This window comes from Camelus dromedarius, chromosome 10 (genome assembly GCF_036321535.1).
Source record: "Camelus dromedarius isolate mCamDro1 chromosome 10, mCamDro1.pat, whole genome shotgun sequence".
Lineage (NCBI taxonomy): Eukaryota > Metazoa > Chordata > Mammalia > Artiodactyla > Camelidae > Camelus > Camelus dromedarius.
In genome coordinates, this window is record NC_087445.1 from 76,175,509 (window position 1) to 76,202,613 (window position 27,105).

Consider the following 27,105-nt stretch of genomic DNA (forward strand, 5'->3'; position numbering starts at 1 on the left):
GGGCTGGTGGCCCACTTCACCTGGGGGTCCTTAGAGGTTCCCTTAAACTTGAGGAGGGCGGTCTCCGCAGGATTCACGTTTCCTTCACCCATGGCAGAACGAAGGGTGTTGTCCGGAGCTTTCGGTCTAGATCAGCCCCAGGATCATCTGTCATTGACTTCCCATCTTTCCCTTTCCACCTGACCATTGGGCTGTCTTCCAAAAAGCCTCTGGTCAATACACGAAATTCTAGAATTTCAGATATGCCGTCTATAAACATGAGAAGGGAAAGGAGGCTTCGTTCAGCCCCGCCACCTGACACCAATCACTGGTAGAGCTCTCATCTCAAAAGAATTACAGTTTTCTCAAACAACAGATTTATTTATTTTTAAAATGTGCACATTATAGTTTACTTTAAAATATAAAATGTTCACTTTCCTTGCAGGTTAACAAATTTCCCTGACAGTTCCATGTCAATTAGCCTCTTTCGAATTGAAATCCTTCCATTAAAAATAAATATACATTTAAATTACCAAACTATTATATTCATTAGTCTCAATACTTACAACTTTAGCAAACAGAACTTAACCCTTGCCTAGAGGGAGCATCCAGTTCTGGGCAGGCCACGCGTGACTGTGCTCACAGTCATACAAGAAACACAGGTTCATGGCCACCTTGGCACATCCTCTCCCTGACCACGAACAGCCTATGAAAACCGTGCCCCTCAAACTGTAATACTATCACAAACTTCAAAAGCCAACATCGCCCTTCAACTGGGTTTTGTAAAGTGACAAGATACACTGCAACACTGCCCCAGTTCTCATGTGGAAAGAAACTTACTTTAGGGGAGAAAAAGACATTCGATATGAACCAGAAGGCAGTTTCATGAACAATTCTAAGTATTTCCCTTTGGACTTGGTAAATCTGCCCGGTTTTCTCAAGTTGAAAAGCAACAGGTGTCTTCAATAACCCAGGCACACAACTTAGCCATGAAGACAAGCTCCTGGGCTTTAAGACAGACAGGCTTCTAGGGGTTAAAAAAATGCCAAACAAGAGACCTCTCGTGGCAGAGAAGTGATGCAGCAGACTCAGGAGCGAATCCCCTGCCCGGAAGGCCTCCAGGCCACATCCCCCACTGAGGCTGCTCACTGCCACGCTTCCCACTGAAGGTGACCATGAAGCTGTCCACTTTCCCCCAGCTGCCACGGTAACACCAGTATTACAGCGGTCACTTAATACTCCATGTGGACAGCTGGACTTGGTAAACACCTGGAGTATGGAAGAGGCAGAATGGGAGACACAATATATAGGACCATCATAGTCACACACACACACACACACACACACACACACACACACGCACACTTACACACACACACATACCCATAGGCGAGTGGGTACATCTGAGCTTGTGAGACAAACCAATAGCCACAGAGAATCTCAATGGAAATGTTCCTAGCCATAGTCTGTTTCTTTGTTTACCTTTTCAGAGGCAGATTTACTTCTAAATGTTTGGGATTTTACAAATAATGTGTTAAAAACCATTAAGTGTTAGAAAAGTTAATCATCCAAGCCTAGGGGACCAGGGCCCAGTGCCAGGACTCTTGGTAAAAGAGCTTCAGGCAAATGAAGTTTGGCCTTAAGGGCACCAGCAAGACCATAGTCTGCCCCTCCGGGAGCCGCCGGCTCCCACCTCACTGAGCTCCCTTGCAGGGACTTGGACGAACACCACAGAACCAAGGGCCCCTTCAGAGATCCCGAAGAAGCAGACCCCCCGACACACACCCCCTCCCACGGACAGACCTTCAGTCACAGCACCTATGGCAGGTCTTCCCCCTGGACCGAAGACTGGATTCACTTATAGTTCCCCCGACACCAGATTAACAAACAAAGGGAGCGCTTCTGCAGACTGAAAGGGGCCACCACCCTGTCCCACAAGCCCATGGGCTCTTCCTTCCCCTTCACACTCCCATCTACATGTCTGCAGAGAACGGAGACCACTCAGGGTCTCCTCTTCTCTGGTCCTGAGCAGCCTCAGCGACCACTGAGATGTTCTCTCGCTTCGAGCAGGAACAACCAAGCAGCTGAAAAGCACAAACACGAGTGAATCACTGAGAACCACTGGCTTCAAGGAGCAGCCAGGAAGGGGAGGCGTCTGAAAGGGCCCCTGGTGGGGAAAGAAAGTGGGTTTTCTCCAAGTCCCAAAGCGAGGCCTGGGGTCTACTGACTTGAGGTGAAGGTAGCTGGGAAAAGTCCTGTTCGTGGGGCCTGGACTTCTACTTCCATTTTTAAACCTAGAAGAGTAAAAACAGAGACGTCTTTGCTCTGGGGTCTGTGAAAGGTGCCCACGGAGGGTGACAGGAATGCCAACAGCCCCATGCCATGTGCCAGGTGCACCCCTGCAGGAAGGGCGTCTGAGAGTGAGACATGGAAGCAGAAGGTACTGTCAGTGTGACACCGGGTCCGACGCTGATAGAATCCCTGATCTTAAGAGTAAAGCTGCGGGTTTTTCTGAAGGCGCTTCCGTGGTCTCCGAAGTCCTACACGGACAGGTGGTGATGCCTGACTTTCCACCGCTTGGACCGCACCCGGAAGAAAAAGTACATGACCATCAGAAACAAGGACGAGGCCACGTAAAGCACAACACAGAGGCTCATGTCCAGGCTGGAGAAGCCCATCCCGAGAAAGGCCGCGGCCATCTCTGCACGGCTCTCGGCCGCGCTCAGACTCTCCAGCTTCGCGGCCAGTCCCTGGTGCGACCCCTCCGACAGGTGGAGTCTGGGGGGTAGCACGCTGGGTAGGCGGAGACTCTCGGCACCTCGCTCTCCAAGGGGCTGCTCCGGGGAAGCGTGGCCCCCCTCCCGCTCCTCGCCCCCGGCTGGGGCACCTTCGCCGGCGTCTCCCAGGTCCGCAGCGTACATGTCCACCAGGTTGTGGCTGCTATAGTGCTGCTTCAAGAACAGGAGGACCTGGCCTTCGTTCCAGCTGTTCAGGCCCTTAATTTCCTCGTGGCAGTCCGGGCAGAGGTCCGGGGTGGGCCATGGGAGCTTTGGAAACTTGGGGTCCTCACTGGGATGGCCTGGGAGAAAGAGGAGGAAGGGCAACTGTGAAGGGGCCTCGGATGACCTGCCTGCCCATCCCTGCTCCTCCTCCCTCCCCTGAAGGTGAGCCTGAGGCCCCGGCCCACACAGGCCCCGGAGCATCGCCCTGGGCACTCACAGTCCAGGTGTTTCCTCAGCACCTACAAGCTCTCTCAGGATCTCTGGATGATACTCCAGGAGCGAGGGGTTCACTAGTGCGGACAGGCAGACCTCCCCTGCTCTGCCCTGGGGTGGCCTGTGAGATGTCGGAGCCAGCCTCTCCCACACGTGCAAGCAGGCCCGTGGGTTTAACAGGACCGGCCGTTAGCTGGCGACACAGCCCCGCATGACAAATATCCATCAGCCACAGCGTCTCTGCTGAGTGTGCACCTGCCTTACGACTGATCCCTGCCAGGGATGAGGACGGCCGGGGAACCTGCTCCGCAGTGGACACAGTTTTGCACACCTGCCTGAGGACGTCTGAATGTGGGGTGTGATTCCAAGAAGACCCACACCGTTACGGTTTTTGATACATAACTTGCTCATCAGCCCTCCACAAAGTCCAATTACACTCCCGTTGTTGGCATATGAGGCTGCGATGATCCCACCTGCCCCCACTTCCGCTCACTCCTCCCCTCCCTCCGTCAGCACACACGCCGGGCCACCAGCCAATGTCTGGGGGCAAGACCTTAAGGCCCCCACACTCTTGGCTGCATTTCTGTCACACACGCAATGCTCTGACAGCCCGCTGGACCACCAGCTCACACACACGTGGCACGTAGCACTGTGGCTCCCGGAGTAGCCCAACCTGACCTGGGGACACCTGGCTGCCCTCCAAGTGCTCCTGGAGGTGAAGTACACGTAAAGGAAATCACTTTGTGAGGTTCCTGGGGGACCCATGCTCAGCGGAGATGCTCTCCTCCGGCCGTGCAGGAGCTGGGAGACCACCCACTGCCCGGGTGCCCCTCTTCTGGGCTGGTGTCTGGTGGGGGGTTTGGACACATACACCAAGACACAGTGGAGCTGCCAGGGGGCACCCGAGGTTGCACTGTGTGGATGGGGAGGTCCAGGTCTGGCGATGGGGCCTCCAAGGAGTTTGGGTCTCAATCCAGAGGCTAGAGGTGGAGCTGAGGGCGATGGGGCCATTCAGAGCCTCAAGAGTGACAGTTACACAGGCTGCAGAAGCATTCTGCTGCAGCACGACGCAGGGCCAACAGCAGCCCCAGACCTGCAGTCTCGTCAGGCTGCTTTGCGGCAGAGCGCTGCGGGGCCTGGACAACCTTGCGGCCCTCTGAGAGGCGCAAAGGAGGCGGGGGGTGGGGAGAGGCAGGGGGAGGGGTGGGGGAGGGGCCTGGCACCCTGGACATGGAGACAGCTCTGGACCAGGGCCACCACTGAAGTGCCTTAGCCTGCAGCTGAAGGCGAGGGACAAATCCTAGCAGACACAAGGTGCCTCGACCACGTGACCCGAGCTGCAGCCGTCAGCTCCGAGAGCAAAGAAAAACCAATTCTCTTTAGTGCTTTAGTTGTAATGTTTTTATAAGACAGTGGATTAAATAAAGACCAATAGTTTAGTGGCATTTTCTATTCATCTCTATTAAGATTTATTTCTCAGTAGATTATTTTTAAGCCTAATTTTAATCTGCCACTGATTTAGGAACAGTTTGAATTACTTAACTCTGAGAAAATACACCCGCCCTAGTTTTTGTTTTTTGTTTTTTTAAACAAAACCACTTTGAGGCATTTGGTTTATGGTCTTAGGGGAGTTTTTAATGACGCTGAAATTCCTTACTGAAAATTACTTACTTGCCAACTCTTACAGGGTCAGATTTACCCTGGCACCTAGTGGGCCACCAAGGGGAGAAAAGAGACACACATTTGTCCCATGCAGCCGGGAGCCCTGAGTGAGAACAGCCTGGAAGCCAGGGAAGCTGGCAGCCTGGGAACAGCTGCTGTCTTCGGCAGCTCCCTGGCCAAGGTTGCCATGACTGTCTGACCAAGGAAGGCGACCCAGCTGGGAGCCTGGTCCGTGGCGGGCAGGCAGCGACTACAGTGGTGAAGCTCAAGCACCGTCACTGTGTGTGCGGTGCTGCCGACCCCGCCGGCCACAGCTCGGGCCGGCTGGCCTCCCCCACCATGTGCTGGCCCCTCCGCTCCCAGGCTCAGGCCACTCGGTGTGGCTTCTGCTCACCTGCCAGGCGGCTGTTGACCAGGTTATGTTTCTTCCAAAGCCAGAGAATTGCTTGGTCTCGGGTTTTCACGGAATCCAGTGATTCTTTGGCCATTTCCTCAAAGTGCTTCCCACACTCCTTACACCCAAAGAAGAGGTGGACGTATCTCCTGATGGTCTGCAGCACTGCCTGGGGGTCATCTTCAAAACCTGCAGAGGAACCCAAGCATGTCAGGCTGTTTGCGCTAGAAGCACAAGGCTTGGGGGGCGCTGGGAGCCAGGAAAGGGCTGAGTGCCTGACATGGGACATGGGACAGGCCCCCACCTCTGCACAAGGACACAGAAAGAGACCAGCACCTTCTGGACGCCTATAGCAACCAGGAGATGGCTGCTTAATGTCGAGACGCTGTGCCAATCATACAGACGGTCACCCAGGTCCAGCTGCAGGACCCGCTCTGGGAAGTGTGCTGGCGCTCAGGGAAATGAGCCAGTGGCATGACTGCAAGGAACCCTCAGCTGCACGGCCCAGAGACCAGGGCTCTGCCTCGGGGTCCGCCTCCCAGGTGTGATCTCTCTTGGTTACAAGCAACCCCAAAGGCTGGTGCCGGGGAGGGGCAGCTACTCATTCTAAACGTGTGGTCGTTCCGCTTTGAAATCCCTGCAAAACACAAGCTCACAGGTGAACATGGCCTTAGGAAGTGCCTCTGGGCCCACCGCCCAGCCAGCCCTGTGCTGGGCTGATCTTCTGTGAGACCAGGTAGTGCTGGTCACGGACTGGTCAGCTTCCAGGGCTCCTCCCAGAACGGACGGCCGGCTGGCCGATGAAGCCGCTCTGTTTCTGCAAGCCTGGGCCTCTCCGTGTGAGGAAACTCTCCAGCCCCACCAGCCACATGGACAGTTGACACCACGATACGGAAACACAGAGCCGACAGCAGAAGGATGCGGCCAGCACTGCGCTGGAAGGAGAACCCCTGACAAACTGCAGGGGGCACGTGCACAGGGCTGGACTGGCAGTCCTGTCCAGACAACTAATACGGGGGATTGAGCATCCAAATAAGAGACCCATGAGATTAAAACAGATTAAGTGTCAGCATTAAAAGAAATGCAGCAAAATAATTGGAAAAAGGAGAGACGTGGCTCCAGGGGATGAATCCGCCTCAACAGCAGCCCGAGTGGTCTGTGTGCAGTGTGGTCTGGGAGCGCAGCCCCGAAGGGAGAGTCCGCATCGGGCCTCCGCCTTGGCGGCCCTGCCTCTTTCGCTCAGGGGAGACCCAGACCCCGAATTCCGCCCCCTTCCCCTTGGCTCTCAGCGGGCAGCCGAGGGCACCCAGGGAGACCACGTGCCCACGCTAAGGACATGCTGGCTGCTGCCGGGGCTCCGCTCGCCCGGCCCTGCCTCCGGCCGACATCTGCCGCGCTCGGCTGGGTAATCCTCCTTTTCTCTTTCTCCACCAAACCACCACACACCCAGGGCCACCCTAATCTTTAAAGTGGACAAGAACCATAAACCTCTACCTGTGGGGGATTAGGGGACGCGGCAGGCTTTTTAGTCGATGGGGTTTAAACATGCAATAAGGAGAGGAAAAACCTTCCAAGACATAATCCGGCGGTCTCAGTCTGACCCAATTCTCTCAGCGTGAGACAGGCCCCTCGGATATTGCTTCAATTTACACCCACGAAGGGAAAGAGCCTCAAGACCTCTCTGACCGCGCGCCCTGTCGCTCTGCCGCCTGTACGACGTCAGTTCTGCGATGTTTCCACAGCGTGCCCTGGGCCGCCCTCCTCCCCTGCTGCCGCCACACCGCCCTCCGAGCGCTCCTCTCCTCTCGGCAGAGCCTCCCCACGTAAACACAAGGCTCCCAGGACCGGGGCTCACGTTCCACAAGTGGGTTCCAACAGTCTGAGTTGCTCTAAATCAGGCAGTGTCGACGTTCTGATTTCACTTTCTGTTCAAGGGACCCTGAGGTTTCTTCTGAAAATATGCCACCTTCTCCTGTATGACTCTTATTAAACGAATTTTCACTTTAAGGCCCATCTCTCTCCCACAAGACCCCTGGAGGGTGGAAATGCAATGTCACCTTGAGGAGAGCCGGGGGTGGGACAGATTTCCAAAGATGTCACATGCCCCCTTACAATGGACTTGCTGCTTCTCTCCCTGACAGGTGGACTCCAGGCTTGACGAGACCTATCTGACCAACAGGACGTGGTGGGAAGTGGAGCCGTGTGCTCTTGGGGTCGAGGCCCAGAGAGGCCCTTCCTGGATGTGGTGCCACCACGTGGGAGGCAGGGGCCAGCCTGTGGGAGTCTGACCTGAGTCTAGACCAGCCTGCTGCCACCAGTGGAGCCCACCCAAAGAGCTGAGCCCCAGGATCATGAGCAAATAAAACACTGGACATTTCCTGCCATAGCATCTGAGATTAGTTGTTACAGAGCAAAAGATAACTGTAAAAGAATTTTGTGATTTCACTGGAAGGAATATTGGAACGTGTGAGTCCAAAGACTCCACCTTCAACTTATACAGACATTACTAAAGTACTGAAGCTGAATGATTGAGAAAACAAAACTAAAGGATATTCTCCAACATGCTCATGGCTGCCAGGGCCCTGATTAAATTGGGAGGCGTACACACAACACAGTCCAAAGAGGATCAACAAGTCCAGCACATTTTTTAGCTTGTTGTGTCGGATATAAAACGTGGCCCTCACCCTCACATCCCCTGTGGGCCTGGTGGCTCCCTTCCCACGCACAAAACACGGCAGAAGTGATGGACGTCACACCAGGAAGGGCTCTGACGAAGCCAGCTGCCTCCGAGGCCACAAGGCGAGGAACAAGAGTGGCCTTGGGCCAACAGCCAGCACAGACCTGAACCCCAAAGCCACCCTGCGTGGTGACTGAGCACGGGGAGGGCGTCCTCTCCCAGTTGAGCCTTCAGACAAGACCCCAGCCCCGGCTGACGCCCTGCCTGCAGGCTCGGGGGGCAACCTGAGGCAGAAGGCCCTCGTCAGGCCACACCTGAGCCCCTGCCCACAGGCCACAAGACAACGACCCTGAGCTGTTCCAGGCTGCCAGTTCTGGGGTGATTTGTGAGAAACGAGGGATAATAATATACCTCTCTAAATACGTTTCTCAAGTTCTTTAAAGCAAGAAAAAGGCGTGAACCCCGAGAGACGCTCCTGGCCAGCATCCCCTTGTTCTCCTATGTGGCTCACGGCCCACAGGCCGGCCAGGCGCGTGCTGGGGTCAAGGTGGGGATCCATGCTTCGGCACCCAGAGCTGGCGCAGGGGGGGAGCGGAGCTCCAGGAGACATGCTCACCTCCACCCTCCTCAGTAGGGGATCCTAGGGGCACCCCCAAAGACGCGTCACCCTCCACAGCAAGATGCACCTCTGCGCGTCCTGCGACAGCCCTCAGCAGGCAGGCAGCAGCATGTCAGTGCGTCAGGCGGCCGCGTGAGGACAGCTCACCTGTGCCGTCCAGCGCTTTTGGGTGGGCCCCGGCCTGAACGGTCAAAGTGTGGAACAGCTTCCAGAGCGCACACGGGTAGCCCCTCAGCTCCGGCCAGCTTCCCTGACATCCGACCCACTTTATGCGGCTAGCAAGGAGTATTCCAGAGATCTAGGGGGGAGAAAAGAAGAAGAGAGAGCTGAATTCTTAAACTTAGAAACAGCTGGTGAATGCTCTCTGCCTTGACTGGGTGGTGGCTTCGCTGGGAGCACGTTTCCCCAAACTTCATCAACTTCATCTCACCGCATGTGAACCCAGACCCAATACCAAACAAAAGAGAAAGAACTCTGTATTACGAAAGGAATTCTCAAAAGATGGAAACGTAGCCTGTTCTTTTCCAGTCTTTAGGGAGAAGAAGGGAAAAGCTCATCTTTATCCTGATGAATTAGCACCATTAAGCATGAAGAACACCCACTTTTAAAAAAAATTTTTTTTTTTTTCAATGGAGGTGCTGGGAATTGAACTCAGGACCCTGAATGTGATAAGCACGCGTTCTGCCACTGAGCTATACCCTCCCCCCGACACCCACCTTTTAAATTAGAATTAGTTATGATGAAATTCACAGGAGAAGTCTAATAATAATAAATTTTGACTGTCAAACAACTCTTGGCCGGAAAGAATAGGACCTTCACTGGAGGAGCAGAGAGCCAGTGGCCTAATGAGGCTGCAAGGACTTCAGGCAACCCTGCTGCCCGGTCCCCGCAGGCCGACTGCGCAGGCCTGTTCACTGTGGGTCTGAGCTCTCCGCTCTCGGCTACCTTCCCTGTCACCCGGCTCAGGTCCACCGCAACCACCTCCAGCTCGGGGTCACACGACAGAGGATCCGCAAGGCAGACAAAATCAGGCAGGACGCCCCCACGTGGCAAGCATGCGATTCAAGAGTGACCTCGGGGAACAGATCTAGCGAGTTGCTGAGTCTGTGGCCGCAGATGACAGCCAGAGGCCCCCCTCCACGAACGGCCTGCACAGCAACTTGACCAGCGCAGCCACGCTTCCTGATGAACGTGTCATCTTTCCCAGTGTTTTAGGTATAAGATCTAGAAGTGTTTACTAAAAATTAAAAAAACAACCCTAGCACTACACTGCCCGAGTAAACCTCCCACCTCTGTAAGATGGCAGTCTCAGCTCGTGTCTGGTGGCCGGTCCTTAAACGGACTGCCCAGGGCACGGGGGCGACGGGAGGTGGCCGTGAACACTGGATGGGCAGAGCCAGGAGGGCGTGAGAGACCGGGGAAAGCGGGCAGTGGCAGGGCGCGCCAAGCTCCAGGAGGGGCCTCTCACCCGCATCTTGTTGTTCACCAGGTCCAGGACGGCGTTGTAGGGGATCCTGTCCAGGGGGAGGGTGGCCAGCCACTCCTGCAGCGTCTCCAGCAGCTTCCTGACAGGCGGTCGCCCAGGGAACAGCTAAGCAAGAAGGACCCACACTCAGGGAACGTTCAGGAAGGTGCCACCCAGACACCGAGACCAGGCCTGTCCCGACACAGACCCACCAGGGAGGGGGGCAGGGGCTCCAACCCATCTGGGGCCTCAACGGAGAATGGCAGTGGGGGTCCCTGGAGGAATGAGTTTCTCCAGAACACAGGTGAGGGGCCCCGGGGGGCTGCCCCTTCCCAGGAAGACGTGGTGGCGCCCTTTCCTTCTCCTACCACCCACGCAGTCAGTCACGGCAGCGCGTCCTCCCGCTGGGCAGCCACTCCGCAATGACAGACAGTGACACAGCCAGCGGGTGCCTTACTGATCGCGCTGTTAAGGGCCTCGTGGTCCTTCCCGACGTCGCTGGCCGTTTACTCCACGCCCCTTGTGGTGACTCACGCTAACCCCGCGCTTTGCCGACACACCCCCTGGCCTCCCCCTTCGCCGTCTCGGTGTCACTATCTAGAAGAGCACGCGCACCACTGAGGCTTCTACACAGCAAGGTGCAATCTACTGGTTAACTACACACTGACACTTCTAGCTGCGTGGCTGGCGGCACCGTAGCGGCTCAGAGACGCATCTAGAAGCATCCAGTCCCCCGATCTCAGCGGTGCTGCGGTCCTTCTGTGAGAACTTCGATCAGGAGCCACCAATTCACTTTGTAAAATAAAGGTCGCTGAAGAAGCTCTTAGAAACATGAGCTGAAACTTTATGAAAGATGCTGAAATGGACAGCTAGAGCAGAAACATCACATTCTCCACTCCGCAAAACCTGTTTTTTTCCCACGTGGGACACAAAGCGCCATCATCAACTTGCCAGCATTTAACTTTAAGTTTTATGTAAACTTCAGGAAAATTACTAAGAATAACTGAACGCTGATCTGACTTACAGGCTCCACGACACAAGGAGGCCCCCCAGCGTGACCCGCCACTGAAATGAGGACAAAGACGTGGGCGGAGAGAGATCACGCACCCCGATGTCCTAACAGCTGGATGACCTGGCATAGGAATGGCCCGTGGCCCGAGGGTCACGTGACAGGCAGACCCGCAGGCACTTTTCAAAGGACTGAGAACAGCTGGAGATCTCTGCACCCTGAGGGGCATGGTGGGGAAGGCTGTCTAACGGTTTCCATTCATTCATTTGAAACACACGAGGCGACTCATTATTCCTTTAAACATAAATTGCATCTCCTTAGTCTTTTTCAAACACCATGCTGTGGAAGTGAGCTCTGACCAGCCAAAGCGTTGACAAGGAATCCCCGTGTCAGCGACCGCACATTCGGCAAGGGAAACATTCAAAATGAGGCCTTCTCAGCTCCCAGATCGCAACTAGCAACTCAGGTCGAGGTACAGGAAAGGGTGGCCCCTGGCAGTAGTCTCTCCCCGAGGCAGCAGCAGGAGCAAAGGGGGCCGATAGGTGGGAGCAGGGCCAGGGCTAGATGGGGCTGCTGGGCCAACAGAAAAGGGCTCGGTCCGTCCCCTGGGACGCAACCTGCTTCCCAAAGCTCCTCTCAGCATAGGAGTTCTGGGCCAAGAAAAAGACCACGAGCCCTGGACTTTTAGCTCTGGAGCTGAGTTCTCAGCAGGAATGTAACCCCGACAGCCCCTATCCTCTGAACCTCAGCTTAGACACCAACCGCCACCTGCTCCACCTGCTAAAGGTGTGTGTGCTGGCCCAGTCTGGGGCCCCCAGCACACCGACGTGGGGCCACAGCGGTCTCCCGCCCCAAACACCCACCTACACCCACCTCTCCTCCACCCCCAAGTGCACGGGCCTCCCCCCTACACCCTGCTTCCCCCTCACTCCCTTTCTCATCCTGCTGGTCGCTCAGGCCTCCCCCGTCCACCCACTCCCCTCTGAACCAAGCCCCCAGGCAGTACCTGCCCCTGACCTCTGAGTGCTTGGTGGCCCTACACCCCCACCACGCAGTGTCTCCACGCAGGGAGGGATTCCATGCTTGCCACGTCCCCAGGGCTCGCGGCAGGGTAAGGCACCTGGCAGGAACCGGTGACTGCAGTGCTGGGGGTAGTGTTGCAGAGCAGGGCCCCGATTTCATTCAGGTCGGCCTGGGTCCCCCACCCTTGAAGCAAAAATCCCTGAGACTCCCTCCGCGGACCAGAGTGGATGCCCGTGCACCTTGGACAGGACAGTGACAAAATCCTTCAGTGTCTGCAGCTCAGCCCCAGCCAGGGACTTGTGGGCGGCCAGCTCCACCCTCAGGAGCTGGTGCAGCCCCGACTCCAGGTCCGCCGTGTACAGCTTTGACCTAGGAGGAAACGTTACAAAGTCAGGTGAAAACCCACCTTTCTCCTCACATAAATTCCCCCTTCCCTGCCCCACCCCAGCATGACCCCATGGAGACGCGGAGGGTCCCTGAGCTGTCGGGCGGCGGGCTACAGACCAGCTGTGGCCCCCACGGCCATCCCCCACAGCCTCAGCCAAGAGCAGCACTTGCCTGTCGAATTCCCTCCAAACCGCGGCTTCAGGGTTTTCTTCTTTGCTTGGTTTTTCAGGCAGCGAAAGCGATTTTTTCCTCACATCTGGCAACGACTTCAAATAAGAGGAAAAAAACGATCGGAGCGGCTTCCCACTGCAGAAAGGGGAGGGTGGGGCGGCCTCAGAGCCAGGGCACTTGGGCTGGTGCCTGCCACTCAGGCACCTCCTGGCACAGGGCTCAGAACAGCCCACCCTCCGTAACTTGGAGGGTGACCCACACCTCCCGGCCTGGCCGTCCTGTGGGCATTTACTGCAGGTATTTGGGGCAGTGAGGGCAGGACGTGGCAAAGCTGGGCCTCAGGGAGCTGGCCCCCAACCTGAGGACGTGAGACAAATCCGCAGATCCCTGAGCTACAGGTGTGACAAGCACTGTGATCATGCTGCTCGGTGGGGACAGGAAGGCCTGGTGTGAGTATCTGCCAACATCAGCTGTACTCAAACTGTGGTTCTCAACGTGCCTAAGAGCCTCTGTCCTGTCTGCCAGCTTTGCATGTGCGTCTGGTAGTCGGGCCAGGGAAGCAGATGGAACACCCGTCTCGCTGCTGGGTCCACACATGTGGCACCTCACCAGTACTCTGGGAACGCAGGCTCAGTTGGCCCGGGGCTTCTGGGAGCAAGGCTGGGGACCAGGGCAGGCAGCTCAGGCTCCAGGAGGTCCCTTACCTTCCCACCTGTGATGGTCCCCCAACCTGCACTCAACCAGCGTACTTCTCAACCGAGCTCACCTTAGGGGTACACAGGACCCCACACAGAGGCAAATGGCATTTTGACGATTTCTGTTGGTCCCAGCAAGGCGAGCGGATCGTGAGGTCTGGAGCCAGTCCACCCCTACCCTGGAGGAAGGGGCTAGCCCCGGGACCAGCACAGATAGGAGTGTGTGCCCACACTCGAGGGTGTCCGGGCCGCTAGGTAGCGTCGCAAATGCTCCTGGAGCCAAACAGTACTTACACGGTAACCAGTCCGTGTGACCCGTTTGGGTAAATCAAGTAACAGGAGGGAACAGAAGAAACACCAAGTTTCCCCAGGAAGGCTCTATCCGAATTCAGCGCTCTCTTCACCACGACATTCTCGTACGGAATCAGGTCTAAAGCCACCTGGATAATGAGAAAGTTCGGTCATCTTCTCCGTGGACGGCAGTGTTCTCAAGAAACAGTACGTTGACAAAAGCAGCTCCTTACAGAAACCAGAAACAACATCTAAGTTCAGCAACTCTACAAGCCAGACCATCTCTCACATCTTTGTTCCTGTCTCACTTTAAGGCACCTGAATGAGAAGCCCACGGGCAGAAACTGCGGTCTCACTTAGATCGCACACCCGGTCCATGTGCGCAGGAGCCCTGGGTCATTTTCCCGACATCAGTGAGCTCAGGGAAGGCAGGCGGGGACCCTGGGCCCCGCTGCGGGGGCTCCTCTGGCCCCCTACGAGAATCCCCTTGGCACTGACGCCACCTAGAAGGTGGCTCCGTGTCTCCACCAGACTCGAGGGCGCGAGCACAGTGCAGAGGTTGGGTCGCCAGCACCTGAGGCCTCCTGCCCCAGCGTGCACTGGCCAAAGCTCCCACCAGGCCCATGCGTTCCCGCCCGCCCTCCCTGAGCTAACGACGGCTGGGAGGCCGGCAGCAGAGACAAGGAGAGACCAGGCGCCCGGCGCCAAGTCCCGAGAAGAGCGTGGGTAAGAACCATCCTCCAGCCTGGCTTCTGGTGCCGGGATTTTACTGGGACTCTGCCAGAGGCAAAGGCTTCAGACCCACACCCATGAAAGGACAGCAGAACGGAGTTTCATGACAAAAACAACGTTTTACAGCTTCTTGAATCTGGCAAGAGTTGGGAGTTCAAACATAGCAAAGAAAAAAGTCTTGATAATAATGCCCAAGAAATAAAAAACGCCCACGAGGAGGATGAGGCCTGTCCAACGGACGGAGTCTGAGGGGAGCACCTCCCGGCCCCACACCTGGGACGAGGCCACACTTGGACTTGCTTCTCTTTTACCCCTGGAGGAAAGCCCCCCTTCCAACAGTGTCCTCTGCAAACCAGTGAATTCGCTGAGTAGCACAAACTATGATTCCAAGAATTAATGAGAACGAAAAACGTGAACACAACAAATCAGATGGAAGAAGGTGTCGGTATCGTTACGGGCAGTCCAATTCCAGAGCCGGCGCGGCAAGGGACGCAGACACACTACCTCACGTCCGACGTAGGAGCTGTTGCCTTCAAACAGAACCGCCATGTAACGGCCGCCGGGGTTGTCAATGAGGGAGAGAATGTCGCTGAGCCTTTTTAAGGGAAAAAGAGGCTTTTAGTGCTTTCAAGGCCATCATATGCCAGCACCCATGTCACTTATTGCAAGTTTCCACTTTACAAAATTAAATTCAACTTCTAACATGCCAGGTTTTTTTTAAACAGAACTACACACCTAATGGGGTCCAGAGACGGGCAGGCGGGAGGCCTGTTTCCATCCGTGTGGTTCTGCAGGAAGTCAATCATTGTCTGTCTCACTGTCTGCAGCTCTCGGTCGGGCCCTGTGGGGAGCACCCACCATCATGGCCAAGTGTGCTGTGCCCACCCGGCACGTTACTCGAGCTGCTCAGGGAGCCCTGGGGGCCTGTCGGTCCCAAGTGGTGCACAGGGCAGTGGATTCAAGTGGCAGGAGACCTCAGGGCGACCAGCGTGGGACCGGGTGAGCTACAGGGACCTGTGGTCTCTGAGATAAGCCCCCCGCCCAACACACAGCACGGACAGAGGCCACATGCGCATGTCCATCTAGTCCAAGTTCAGAGACTAGCAGACTGGTCTCTGATGTAAAACGGCATCACCTGTGGGCTGCGGGGCCCCAGGGGGAGGGAAGGGGGCTCATTCACAAAAATTCATCCAGGGCACTTGTGATCTGTATGCTTTGCCACACATTTTTTTTTTCAGTGAGAAAGTTGACATAAAGAAAATTTTCCCACTGTATCTGCCAAGGAAGGCAAAGCACAAAGTAAAAATTTCTCACTGGAACTATGAGCGTTTGAACCCTTAGAGGACAGAATGGAGGCTGGTGCTGAGGTGGACACGCCAGAGGGACAGGTCCCGTCGGGAGCGTTTCCTAGACTCACTGTAACAGATTTATCTCAGAGGGGAGCAATGTACGAGTAAAATACAACATTTACGAATTTACCTTTAAAGTTTTCTCCAGTTGTAAAGTCCTTCGTAAATGCTTTAAAATACTAAGAAGAAAAACACAGAACCAATCAGAAACAGCCAATCCTGGTGTCTGTGCAAACGCCGAATCTTTAAGGAACAAAACGACCACAGGCTTGGAGAGGTTTAGTTACTTCCCTCCGGGAAGGTTACACTACCGACGGCGAGCCCCGTGCTTCTGCGCACCTGTGGACACTAGCGTTCCCACCGGATTCACGAGTGGGGGCCTGGTACCAACCAGAATTCTGTCATTCACAGTTTCTGACCCCGCAGGGCTTCCCCTAATGGCTCCTAGTGCTGAACACATCGATGGTATGTCAGCTCAAGTGACACAAACCCACGGTCAGGTGTCTCTGAGCAGAAGGAAAGGATGTTACATGAAAGTTAAAACCCTTCATTACAAGACATGCTGAAGACAGTGGAAAAAGTCACAGACTGGGTGAAGACCCCCAACGCTCACAACCGAAGGAGGACTAGTGTCGAGAAGACGCAGAACTTCAGTACATCAGTGAGCAGAGCACGAACAAGCCAAAAGGACGGAGGACGAACGACACACACAGAGGGGGCGACACATGGAAGACGTGGTTGCTCCCTGTCCCCAGTCCGCAGGGAGGGCCCAGTGCTGCACGCCAGGCCTGCACCACACGCCACAGGACACAGAAGCCCGGTGCCCGCGACGGCAAGGGACAGTGGACTGGGCAGCCAGCACCCAGGGGCCATTTGGGAACCAACACCCAACATGCGGTGACTCTCAGCAACGTCCTATTAAGTACAAGAGGGGCCCAAGCACACCCAGCACAGCACCCCGTGCGTGACGTCCAAACAAAACAAAACAGGAGCACACTCAACGCCATAAAGCTCTTGGACTAGGAAGCCAGAGGACAGTGACAAGGGACTCAAGGGAGGGTCACCCGGTGGGGCTGGGGCCTGTCCAGGCGACAGGTGCGCGGCTGCGGCTAGGACACCGCGGGGATGAGTGTCTGATGCTGTCACACAGAGCACGCAATTTTAGGGAATGGGGTCTCGAAGCTTCCTTAGAGGTGACTTCCAAAGGCCCTGCCTCTTTTCTGAGATGTGATGTCACCATGATGCGCTCGTGTGCAGACACACGGCTGCACACACTAGACACTCACACTGTAGACACTCAGACCTGGATGGGCTTCTCTGATTCCAGCTGACCCTCTGCCCCCTAGTGGAAGAGACGGGTACATGCCTGTCTGTGGGGCAGGCACGACAGCTCACGCCGGGCACATGCCAGGCTCACGCCAGCCCATGCCAGGCACGTGCCAGGACCCAGACCCATCAGCACCCTGTGGCGATGCAGGGAGCACAGCCTCACATTGGCTCTCATGGCAGGTCCCCGATGTTCCCGCACCTCCTGCCTTGTTGCTGTGAGCAGGAGCTGTGTGTGTGTGTGTGTGTGTGTGTGTGTGCACGTCCGTGTCCCACAGAGAGACAGCCGTGCGGAGAGGCGGGTGCTCACCCGGAAGGTGGGGTAGAAGTGGATGTCATAGGCGCGGCACACCTCGTGGTTCTTCTCCTCCGCACAGTCCAGGGCGGCAACACGGATGGCGGCGGCCCAGTCTGAAAAGCAGGAGCGAGAATGTCAGTGCTCCTGGCCCCCCAGCCCCACCCCGACAGCCAGCCATCCATCCAGCCCATCCCCGCACAGAACGTTCCGTGTTGGGCCAGGGAAGAAGACAGAACTCCCACTGCTGGGGTGGGTGCGTCTCCCATGGCTGACGACGATACAGCAAACCTTGTCTGCTGACCCTGCAAATCATGCCGCAGGCCCCACGTGGCGGGCTCCTAACTTTTAAATGACTTCGCGATGGATGAAAGTGCCGGGAGCTGCCGTTGGGCTGTCACTGGCCCCAAGTTGGCCCTTCGTCAGGGACACCAAGCCAGCATCCGAGACCAACTAGACACGTGTGGTCCAGGCTGTGTAGCTGAATGTTCCCAGCGTTCACTCAAATGAGCAAGGCAGTAACTGGTCACTGGACTTTCAAGTCAAAGACACAGATGTGTAAAACACTGAGAAAGGGTTTCTAGCACTTTCCGAGACCCTTCCCACACCCTCAAACACGGCTGCCACTCCTGGGAGTAGAAAAGAGCAGTTTTTAGTATATTTTTCCATCTTTAACAGCAGCGTTTACCAGCTCACAGGGAAGCTTGTTTCATTCAAATCCTCGGCCACTTCCGAACTGTGCTCAGCCCGCCTCCGATGGCCAGTCATTCCCACACAGCCCAGCAGCAGGGCCCCTGCCAGGTGAGACCACCCCCCCCGGGCACAAGCACACTGCCGTGACCACGCCAAGGCAGACAAACACTGCAACAGCAACAGACACCTGGTCAGGAGTTAAATCTCCCTGACTGTCCCATTTTTGCTCTGTTGGAATCAGGTCCAAGCAAGGCCGACTTGGTGGGGCCTTGGGTGGGTCCTCCACCCCGTGGTCTCCCACTGTCTGGATTTCACAACTGCACCCCTGCCCCGGGTTTTCTGTAGACACGTGGCCCGAGATCCAGGTTTCAAGATGTGCTCTCAGGTGGTGTGATGGGCTTCCACTAGGAGGTGGGCGACCTCAGGCGGCCTCCCTTCTTAATGACTCCCCCCAGCACTTTAAGTCCCGATGGCTGCAGGCCAGATGGTGGGTGGGGGCGCCTCTGTACAGAGGAGCCTGCGTGCCGGAGACCCTGAAACGTGCTACACAGGGGTCAGGGCCTGTCCCTCTCAGTCATCGGCTTCAAAGGGACAGCAACCCCAGCAGCCTCTGGAAGCAACTGGTGACATTTCCTCTGAGAGATTTGCTCTGTTTCTCTGGGGTAGTAAGATTCCCACTCGTTCCCTGGCTCTGGGCCTGCAGGGGACAGCCTGCTGGGGAAGCGGGACAAGCTGGCGGCCTCTGCAGACACACAAGGGAGCAGAGAGACCCCCAGGCAGGCCCAGCCTGAGGGAACAGGGCCAGGGACCTGGCGAGCCCTGCTCATCTTCCCCTGCAGTCCCGTGAGTCCTGAGTGGGAGCCTGCAACTGTCTGTCCCTGAGACTGAGGAGTTCCCATAGGACACCACCACTCCAAGCCAGTCATTCAGTTATAAATCCCATGAGAAGGGTTTTCTCTGCAAACTGCTGTGACCTAGAACTACAGAGGCTACAGTTAAACCATTTCCAGGAGAGAGAAAACACTGACCAGCATTAAGTACTATACAGACACGAAGGCTTACATGTATCAGCAATGTAAGAATTGCTTTTTTCCTACTAATATAACACTTTTACTTAAAAACACATGCTGTTTTCCTCTGTAACTATAAAAAGTATTTACCAATAGTAATATAATGCAAAGGATCAAGTGAAAAAAAGAACAACAATGACGCTCCGTCTCTCACACCTGATGACTTCTGCGGCCTCTGGGAAGCCGGCTCCTGTCTCGAGGCCATTTTAAATGGATGGAAAAAAAAATCACAGAAGCCTCCCGAATCACAGGTCTCATCTTCCTGGATCTCAGATTACCAGGAACTCGGGAAGAACAGTTAATACTCTCATCCCGTTGGTGTAGCAGATGCAGGCGCAGAGCCGAGCACGGCGTGAGCAGTGGCACCGTCTCCCGGCCCGGGCAGTCCCCTCCGCCCGGCGGGCCCCCCCACAGCCAGGCCCCTCGCGCTTTTGCTACCTGTTCCCTTGCTCACAAATGCGGGGTTCAGGGCTTACTGGGAATTTCCACTCCACACTTTAAGAAGGCTCTCAGCTCTCTACTGCCCAGAGAGCGCGTAAGAAAGGGGAAGACCACCTAGGAGCTGACAGGAGGCACACGAGGGGGCCAGCCAGAAAAAGAAAAAAGACGGAGGAAAACGCTCAGAGGTGTCCACTAGGACTTGGTCTCCATGGTGGGACTTGGTCCTACTCTTCTATTTTTTCAGATTTTTCTTAATGTGTGTTAGTTATAAAAATAAACGTTTAAAAAAACTGGAACCTGAGGGTACTCGTGGAGACCATGTGTCACGCGTCTGTGCACTGCCGGCCATGTGTCCTGCTTCTCTGTCTGCACCTGCCTGGGGCTCCCAGGTAGGAGGCTGCAAACAGCACCCAGCAGAACAGCTGCTGGGGAATTGGAAGCCAGACTCTGACCCCAGGCCAGGATCACACCCTCTAGAACCAGCACAGCGCTGGACAAAGCAGGAATACTCTGGTTTCACATGTGGTGGTAGGAGTGCGGTCAGCCCTAGTTAAATGGCTCCGTGGCGGCCCCACAGCCCCGAGCACAGAACCACAGGTGCTGAAGAGCCCAGTACGGTCCACGAGAGCACTGGCTCCCCAGACTCAGCAGGGCTAGGCCTCAAAACAGGCCCCTGGCACCCGTGCCCCCACCCTGGCCACCCCAGCCAGCTCCGATGACCCCATCCCCACCTGGAAGGGCCCTGTCCCCAGCACACACAGGACAAACCCCTTGGGTGGACACTGCCCCGACCCATGCTTGGCTGCATTCTTTAATTTCACATAAACGTCACCCCCTTAGGGAGCCCCTCCGCGACCCCCTGCCCAGGCAGTCACAACAGCCATAAAAGCCCCCCTCAGGCCTGCTTCCAAACCGAAGCGTACGAAGCTTCCTCACCAAGGCACGAGCGGTGGGGGTCCGTCTGGTGAAACGGGCAGGATGCGACGGGCGAGGAACCGTCCACTGTTCGGGCCCGCAGGGCAGACACCAGCAGGAGGGGGTCCGGCTCGCACGTTCACGGGGGCCGAGCCTTAACGGCATCTCCCCTTGTCCTGCCGCCTCCGGACCAAGACACTTGTCTCTTCAAACTCAGTCCACCTCCGACGCCGCAGCCCAAACGTGTGCTCCTCCGACCCTCAGACGGTCACGTGTGGAATAAAGCCACTGTTTCCTCAAACAACTTCTTAAAAAGCCCCCGCATGACATTTGGCCTTTTTAAATATACAGAGAATCAATTTTTTTGAAAAACACATTATCCTTGTCTTCTCAACATTTTTATTTTATCCCTTCTTCCCACCAGATCACGGGCCCGGCGTCCCCGGTGGATGAGGTCTGTGAGTTAAAAGCAGCCCTAGCCCGAGCCCAGAATTCACAGAGACTGAACAGGTTCACCCCCTGGGGAACAAGCCCTTGGGGAGCCTGTGGGACAACGCCCAGCGTGCCACTGAAAGGCCACCTCTCTGCCACCGCTCCAAGTTTTAAACAGTGTCTCTTACAGCTGGGTGTAGAAGAGAACCAGCCCGCCGGGCAGGGGCTGGCCCGGAACAGGAAGGCAGCTACACCCTGGAAACAACGCGCCAGCGACACCACAGATCCCGACCTGTCCCACCCCAGGAGGTGAGTCCGGAGCAGCACGGCTTACCGGCTGGAGAGCCTGGAGCCGCTGATCCCCGCCAGAGCTGGAGCAGCTGTGGCCCCTTTCCACCCTCCAATGTGGACAGTACTGCTTGTCTTGGGCCTTCGCACCTGCTGCCCCTCCATGCAGTGAGCATGCACTCAGCGGCCCTGAGCCCTCCCTGCACTGCCCGGTGCCAATCCAACCGTCCTGCTCGCCTTCCTAGGACCCATCGCCGCCAGTTAACTGCCTCATGTTGCTTGTTTTTCCGTTCGTTGTCCGTGCCTCCCCTCCGAAGTACAGGCTCCAGGCAGACGGGGACCTTCCCCGTCTCGTTCCACACCTACCCCAGGACTTGTGGGCAAGGGAAGCCCTCAGAACACGTTCCAAGACGCGCACGAATGAACACAGAGCACGAGTCAGAGGCACTGGGGCACGAACAGGGCCAGCCCCCTCCCAGCCCCCAGGGATTCCTGAGTCCGCAGGGCTCCACTCCAGGGCAGCCTGGTGCAGGGCACGGGGACGCCTCACACCGCCTTTGTCTGTCTTTGTAAGACGGCCGGCCTGTGTGAGGCGAGGCGGGGAGGCTGGGGAAGGAGGCAGATGAGGGAGAATTTCGGTTACACAGGCGCCAGCAGATGGACGGCATTCAGTGCAGCACAAAAGGGAGACAGTGTATTTCATCAACTAAAAAGCAAACCGTTTCAAAGCTTTAGCTTCAGGGTATCTGCCTCATTCAGCTTGTCCCCTCCCCTCCTCCTGCCTCTCCCACCTGTCTGGACCCCATCACACAAAGGAGAAAACCGCTCCGAACCAAATGCCAATCGCCCGCTTTTAGGACATTGGCCACCCCCAACTAAACACAGGGGCAGAGAGAGCCAGCTGGGAGGCAGGGAGGCCACCGGGGGCGCCCACAGGGAGCAGAAGTCAGGTCGCGTGCCCACTCCTCACACCGGCTCATAAGCCTGTCTATTTCTAGTACCAGAAACTTAAAAAAACTTGTGAAATAATCAAGTTTCTACATACAGTGGACCAAAATTTATTTCAAGCTTCTTGGCCAATTAACTATATCATTTAACCTAACAGGATTAAACTTTTCACCATTACTTTTCCAGTTCTAGTAAAGTGTCTATAAAAGTCTGATTTATGGTCAAACATCAATTCGTTCTGGAAAATGATTACTGTAAAGGTTAATTAACCTCCCAGGTTTAAAAGAATGCAGCTGAGTGCTGAGCTCCACTCCAGCCTCCTCACCCTCGGGAAGTCAGGGCGATGCTGGGGTCTCTAACTCCACATTCCAGTGGCTGGAGGACGTCCTCTCCCCTGCGCAGGCCCCTTCCTGGCTGAGCCAAGGTCTTTTTAGGTAAGCTCCAAGTTCAAGTCACAGTCTAGGACACACAGGCCTGGGAAGAAACCAGCCGCACACTAACGAGCAGGGAGAGCACGTGTCGTCCACAAGTTACGCAGGGCTGGCGTCGGGTCAGGCGCGCTGTCCAGCCTCACCTCAGCTGGCCTCAGGGGTCCCCTGCGTTCGCCCGGTGTGGTTAAACTAATGCTGCATGTGGTCCCATGGGCTTGGAGCGAGCTCAGTGGTAATGGCAAATCCAGGGACGCTGACCACCCCCTGTGGCTGGAGGCTGAGCATCACCATGCTGTGGCACGAGGCAGGAAAGCTCTTGAGCCTCCAGCTCGTCTTCACAGCCCAGGCGGGGCCGGCGGCGGCCGGCGGCGGCACCGACGACCCGGTCCCTCCACTCGGTGTCGCTGAGCTTCCCGCAGTGGTGGTGTCCCTCCAGACATGGTCACAACTAAGCCTGCATCTCAAAGACAAGTGTCAGTGTGGGGGGAGGCCCGCCACAGGCTTCTCTGGCCCATAATGGGGGACGTGCCCTCTGCCTTCTTCTCCAGGGTCCAGGTGAGCTCCCACTGCCATCAACACCCCACCTCCCCAGTCCCCTCCTTCCAGTGAACAGGTAATGACCCGGGCGGAACATCAGGCAGGTGGTCTAGTTCACGTCCACAATGCCTGTGGCCACACTGACAGCGAGACCAGCAGGGGATCGAGGGGAGGCCAGACTGAGTCCACAGTGCCGGGCAGCAGGGATAGGGCACCCCGCCATCCCTCACAGACGCCGGGGAGAGCCACCCGGGCTCTGGCACCACCAGCCTGTAGCCCAACTATGTGACCATGCATGGATGCCAGGGAGGAAAAGGGGTGCACTGCGGGTGCCTGCCTGCCTGCCAGGTCTGCGGCTCACTCAGTCTCTCACCAAAAATTCTGGGGCCGATTAGAGGACACTTGCCCCTGCTTCCCTGGGGCTCTCTTCTTCAAGAGAGAGAATGAGAGATACCAAGGGCCCGGGGACTCTGACAGGGAGACTCCTTGTCTTGAGAAAGTCTCCCCAGATATTTCAGAGATCTCCCGGTGGTGGGGCACAGGCTCTGCCCACAGATGTCTCAGCTCCCACCACAAGAGGAGGTGGTGTCACAAACCAAGCTAATGTCACAGCTCCAGGCAAAAGGATTTTCAGGAACACAGCAGGGTTTTGTTTTGCAAAGGACTTAGAAGTGACAGGACTAAGCCAGAGCTACATAAACACTGGAAGGACATTTGGCCACACCCAACAGTAGGGTTTTTGTTTGTTAAGCCACCTTCTTATAAGGAAAAGCAATCATTTTCAAAATCTTGAAAATGTCAATGAAGAGCTAAAATTCAATCCAAATCTTTTAGAAAAACGAAGGTACCTCTAGGCTGTGAACAGAGAGGCCCCGCTGAGCGGGGAGGAACCCCACCCTCTGCAGAGCTGCCTCGGGCTCTCACCCCATTCTGAGCAAGTGGATGAGGCCAGTCAGGAGGCACTGGTGGGGGGACAGCAGGGGAAGCAGATGCTCCTCTAGCTCAGTGTCCCTCCCGCAGGCCATCTCGAGCCTGGGAGCAGAGGCTGTACCAGAACCACCCACTGTGGAGAAGCTGCACTGCTATAGAGACTGGGAGGGCAGACGGGGCAAGCTGGAGGGACACTGTGTTTCAGAAGGGGTGGGAGAGGCTCCCAAGGGGGCCCAGTCCAAGGTCTGCATGCCCCGGGGGGGGGTCACTGGACATCCCAATTCACAAGTGACTGACCAGGACCAAAGTGGTGACAATGGGAGTGAGGACTGCTCCCAGAATGGAGCGTGGGGGCGATGGGCAGCCTCTCCCTGTGGGGCCCAGGGCGGGGAGCAAGGCACTGAGCAGAGCGCGCTACACCAGCCCCCTCAGTGAGCGGAGGGCAGGTCTTCTCAGCCCTCCACAGGGAGTTCACTGAGATGAGGCCCAGGAAGGGCCCTGTGGTCAGTCACGTGGGAGGCAAGCGTCTGGGTAATGGATTCCTTTACTGAGTTCTCAGTGCAGACACCGCAAGGGGAAGGTCACATGCTGCGTTTCCTGTCTCTTTTGGCCACGGGCCCTTCACTGCAGGTGTCCTGCAGGGTTAGTGTCCCCGAGAACAGGGATCCTCCACCTCTGGGGCTTGTGCTGACAGGATGTGGGGCCTCATACCCAGAGCTTCTGATCCAGCAGGCCTGGGCTGGGCCGACAAAGTGCGTTTCTACCAAGTCCCCAGGTGAGCACTCTCTGCACACCCTGAGTGGAACACTCTCCAGTGCCAAGGACTCTGCCTCTAGTTAGAGCTGGCGCTCAGGGAGCCCCCAGGCAGTTTGGCTCTGAAGACCCCTGCCTAGGCGCCCCACAGCCCCCTCCTCCCCACCCCTGCTCCAGCCTCCCCTGTCTTTCAGGACACAGCTATTTTTCACTTTCAGCCACAACTCCCTTCTATCTCAGACTTGCTCTTCCTGCTTTGAGGACATCCAACTCTTGTGAGATAATCTTATTTAGTTAATAGTTAAGTTAATCACACCATCAGGTATGGACTGTACTAGTTTCAGTTTCAAAAGTAACTTTCCTTCCGAGTTCCAGGGACAATTCTCAAGGCTCCTTCCATGCTGGTTCGACTACGAGATGGTTTACAATATTCAAACCTGGTTTATAACTTCTGTATTTTCAGACACTACACTGAAAAAAATCAAAATATGCACAAAATAGGTGACAAGTGTTCTGCCAGAGCTACCTGCACTTTAATTTATATATCTGTGTTTCCGCCACCAAATAACACAGTCCTCTGGGTTTAATTAAAGTACTTGTTGTCAAAGCAAAGGCTTAAAAAGAAACCTGAGTTGTCTGTCCATTTCTCAATCTCTGATTTCAGTTCTGACCAGTGCCGAATACTAGGGACTTAAGAAAACTTAAGACGAAAGAATAAGCCCTTCAGGATCAAGAGGCCCCAACACCCTGAGGAAAGATGAGAAGCAGCTAAAGATAATCATTCACAATCACGCACCTAAATAGACTTTTTTTTAAGTTTCTTTATCAATCTGTTTAGATATGAGGAAGTCACAACAGGGTTGGATGTAAAACTGAGGTGTGGGAAGAGAGCCCAGTAATTTGTTACTCTCCTGCCCAATGAAATATGTAATTAGAGGTCAGCTCAGCCCCTGACAGAGTCCTGCCAAACCTCGCTCCTGCTGGGGACCAGCTCCCACTGCAGAGTAAATTCACTTTGCCCTGTGAAGCACGGCCAGTTTGCAGGAGGGCTGCTGCCAAACTCCCTCCTGCTACAACTCTGCCATTTAGAGCAAGCGAGTAACTTAGTGACTGATTAGCAATGTGCAGCATGATTAAAGTGCCAAACGTCAATTAAGTGTGGGAACATTACCAGAAGTTTGGTGGATGACAGATTTATCAAACACTGCGTGTCTATGAACAAGGAACCAACCAATAAAATGCTCTGAAGGTGTTTTTTGCTTCTGCGGTGAAGTCTCCAGTATATCTGGACGTCTAAGTTGTGGGTACTTTGAGTATCCGCCATATGCTCAGCTATCCAACCCAGAGGAGGATGAGGAACGATTTAAAGGGAAAGGGACGTGGATTAGAATAGGGTCCTCAAAGAATGAGGATTCCAGGCACTGACATGGAATTACGGAGGACGGGGTGTGCTAGAATAAAGGCCTGGGAGGGTAATGAAGCTCTTAGGGACTCAAAACCAGGCATCTGGAGAGCTAGGAAATGATGGGAGGATGGAGTGAGGGATGGAGTGAGGACTGGGGGAGAAGGGTTCGTGTCATTCTGACCTGAGACAGCCACCAGGATCTCATGGGGGTCATACGGGAAACCCTGCGGTGCAGGCCAGGGGCGGAAACGGGGTTCCTCCGTAGGGCGAGGGGAAAGGGCCTGAGAGTCTGCCCCGAGCCAGAGGAAAGAATCCGGGAGTCGCAGGAGCCAGGCCACGCGGCCCGGGTCGAGACCCGCGCGGGGGCGCGCCTCACCTCGCACGTCCCCGGCCAGGGCCCGCCAGGTGGGCGCGTAGCCGATGCAATGGCCGCACCACGAGGAGTAGAACTGGACGAGCCACGCGGCCGAGCTGTTGGCCGTGGCCCCGCGCACGTTGCCGCTGTCCAGCACCCACACGGCGTCCTCGCCCGCGCGGTACAGCCGCGCCGCGCCGCCCGCCCCCGGCCCCGCCGCCGCCGCCGCCAGCAGCACGAGCAGCGGGGGCAGCCGCGCGGGCCGTGCCGGGGGCGGGCGCCGGACTCGGGCTGCCGTCCCCGCCAGGGCTCCGGGGCTGTGCTCCGTCAAGGCCGCCGTCCCGGTCGCCGCCATGTTGGGAGTGCCGCGCCGCGCCTGACCTTTCACCCTGGCAACAGCCGTCACGTGCGCCGAGCGCACCCGGCCCCGCCCCCGCAGCCGAGGATCAGGCCCCGCCCCCAGCCCCGCCCACGTGACGGCCCGGCCTCCCATGCGCCCCTCGGGTCCCGGACCCCAAGCTCCTCGTCCCGCCCCAAGCGCCTGGTCCCGCCTATAGCCCCGCCCCTGAGCTCCCAGTCTCGCCTCGCCCCGCCCCGAGCGCCTGGTCCCGCCTCCAG

At 56.2% G+C, this 27,105-nt stretch overlaps 1 protein-coding gene across 1 annotated transcript; it reads right to left on the bottom strand.

Annotated features, from left to right (window-relative positions):
- Positions 1-333: 333 nt before the first annotated feature.
- Positions 334-26,847, bottom strand: QSOX2 (quiescin sulfhydryl oxidase 2). The gene is made up of 12 exons (XM_031449540.2): positions 26,509-26,847; positions 17,305-17,405; positions 15,799-15,847; positions 15,055-15,160; positions 14,824-14,914; positions 13,591-13,736; positions 12,602-12,736; positions 12,283-12,412; positions 10,015-10,137; positions 8,694-8,844; positions 5,251-5,439; positions 334-3,058 (listed from the first exon to the last, which is right to left on the bottom strand). The coding sequence occupies exons 1-12, from the start codon at positions 26,840-26,842 to the stop codon at positions 2,520-2,522; spliced, it is 2,094 nt and encodes a 697-aa protein (XP_031305400.2). The 5' UTR covers positions 26,843-26,847; the 3' UTR covers positions 334-2,519.
- Positions 26,848-27,105: the final 258 nt, after the last annotated feature.

What these genes read in the sequence shown, in the direction of transcription:
- QSOX2 (XM_031449540.2), bottom strand. Translation starts at nt 26,842, where the DNA reads ATGGCGGCGACCGGGACGGCGGCCTTGACGGAGCACAGCCCCGGAGCC. An exon ending in CCTGGCCGGGGACGTGCGAG is followed by an intron (nt 17,406 to 26,508) that starts GTGAGGCGCGCC and finishes CCTGCTTTTCAG; the next exon opens with ACTGGGCCGCCGCCATCCGT. An exon ending in TCACACGGACTGGTTACCGT is followed by an intron (nt 12,737 to 13,590) that starts GTAAGTACTGTT and finishes CCCTTTCTGCAG; the next exon opens with TGGGAAGCCGCTCCGATCGT.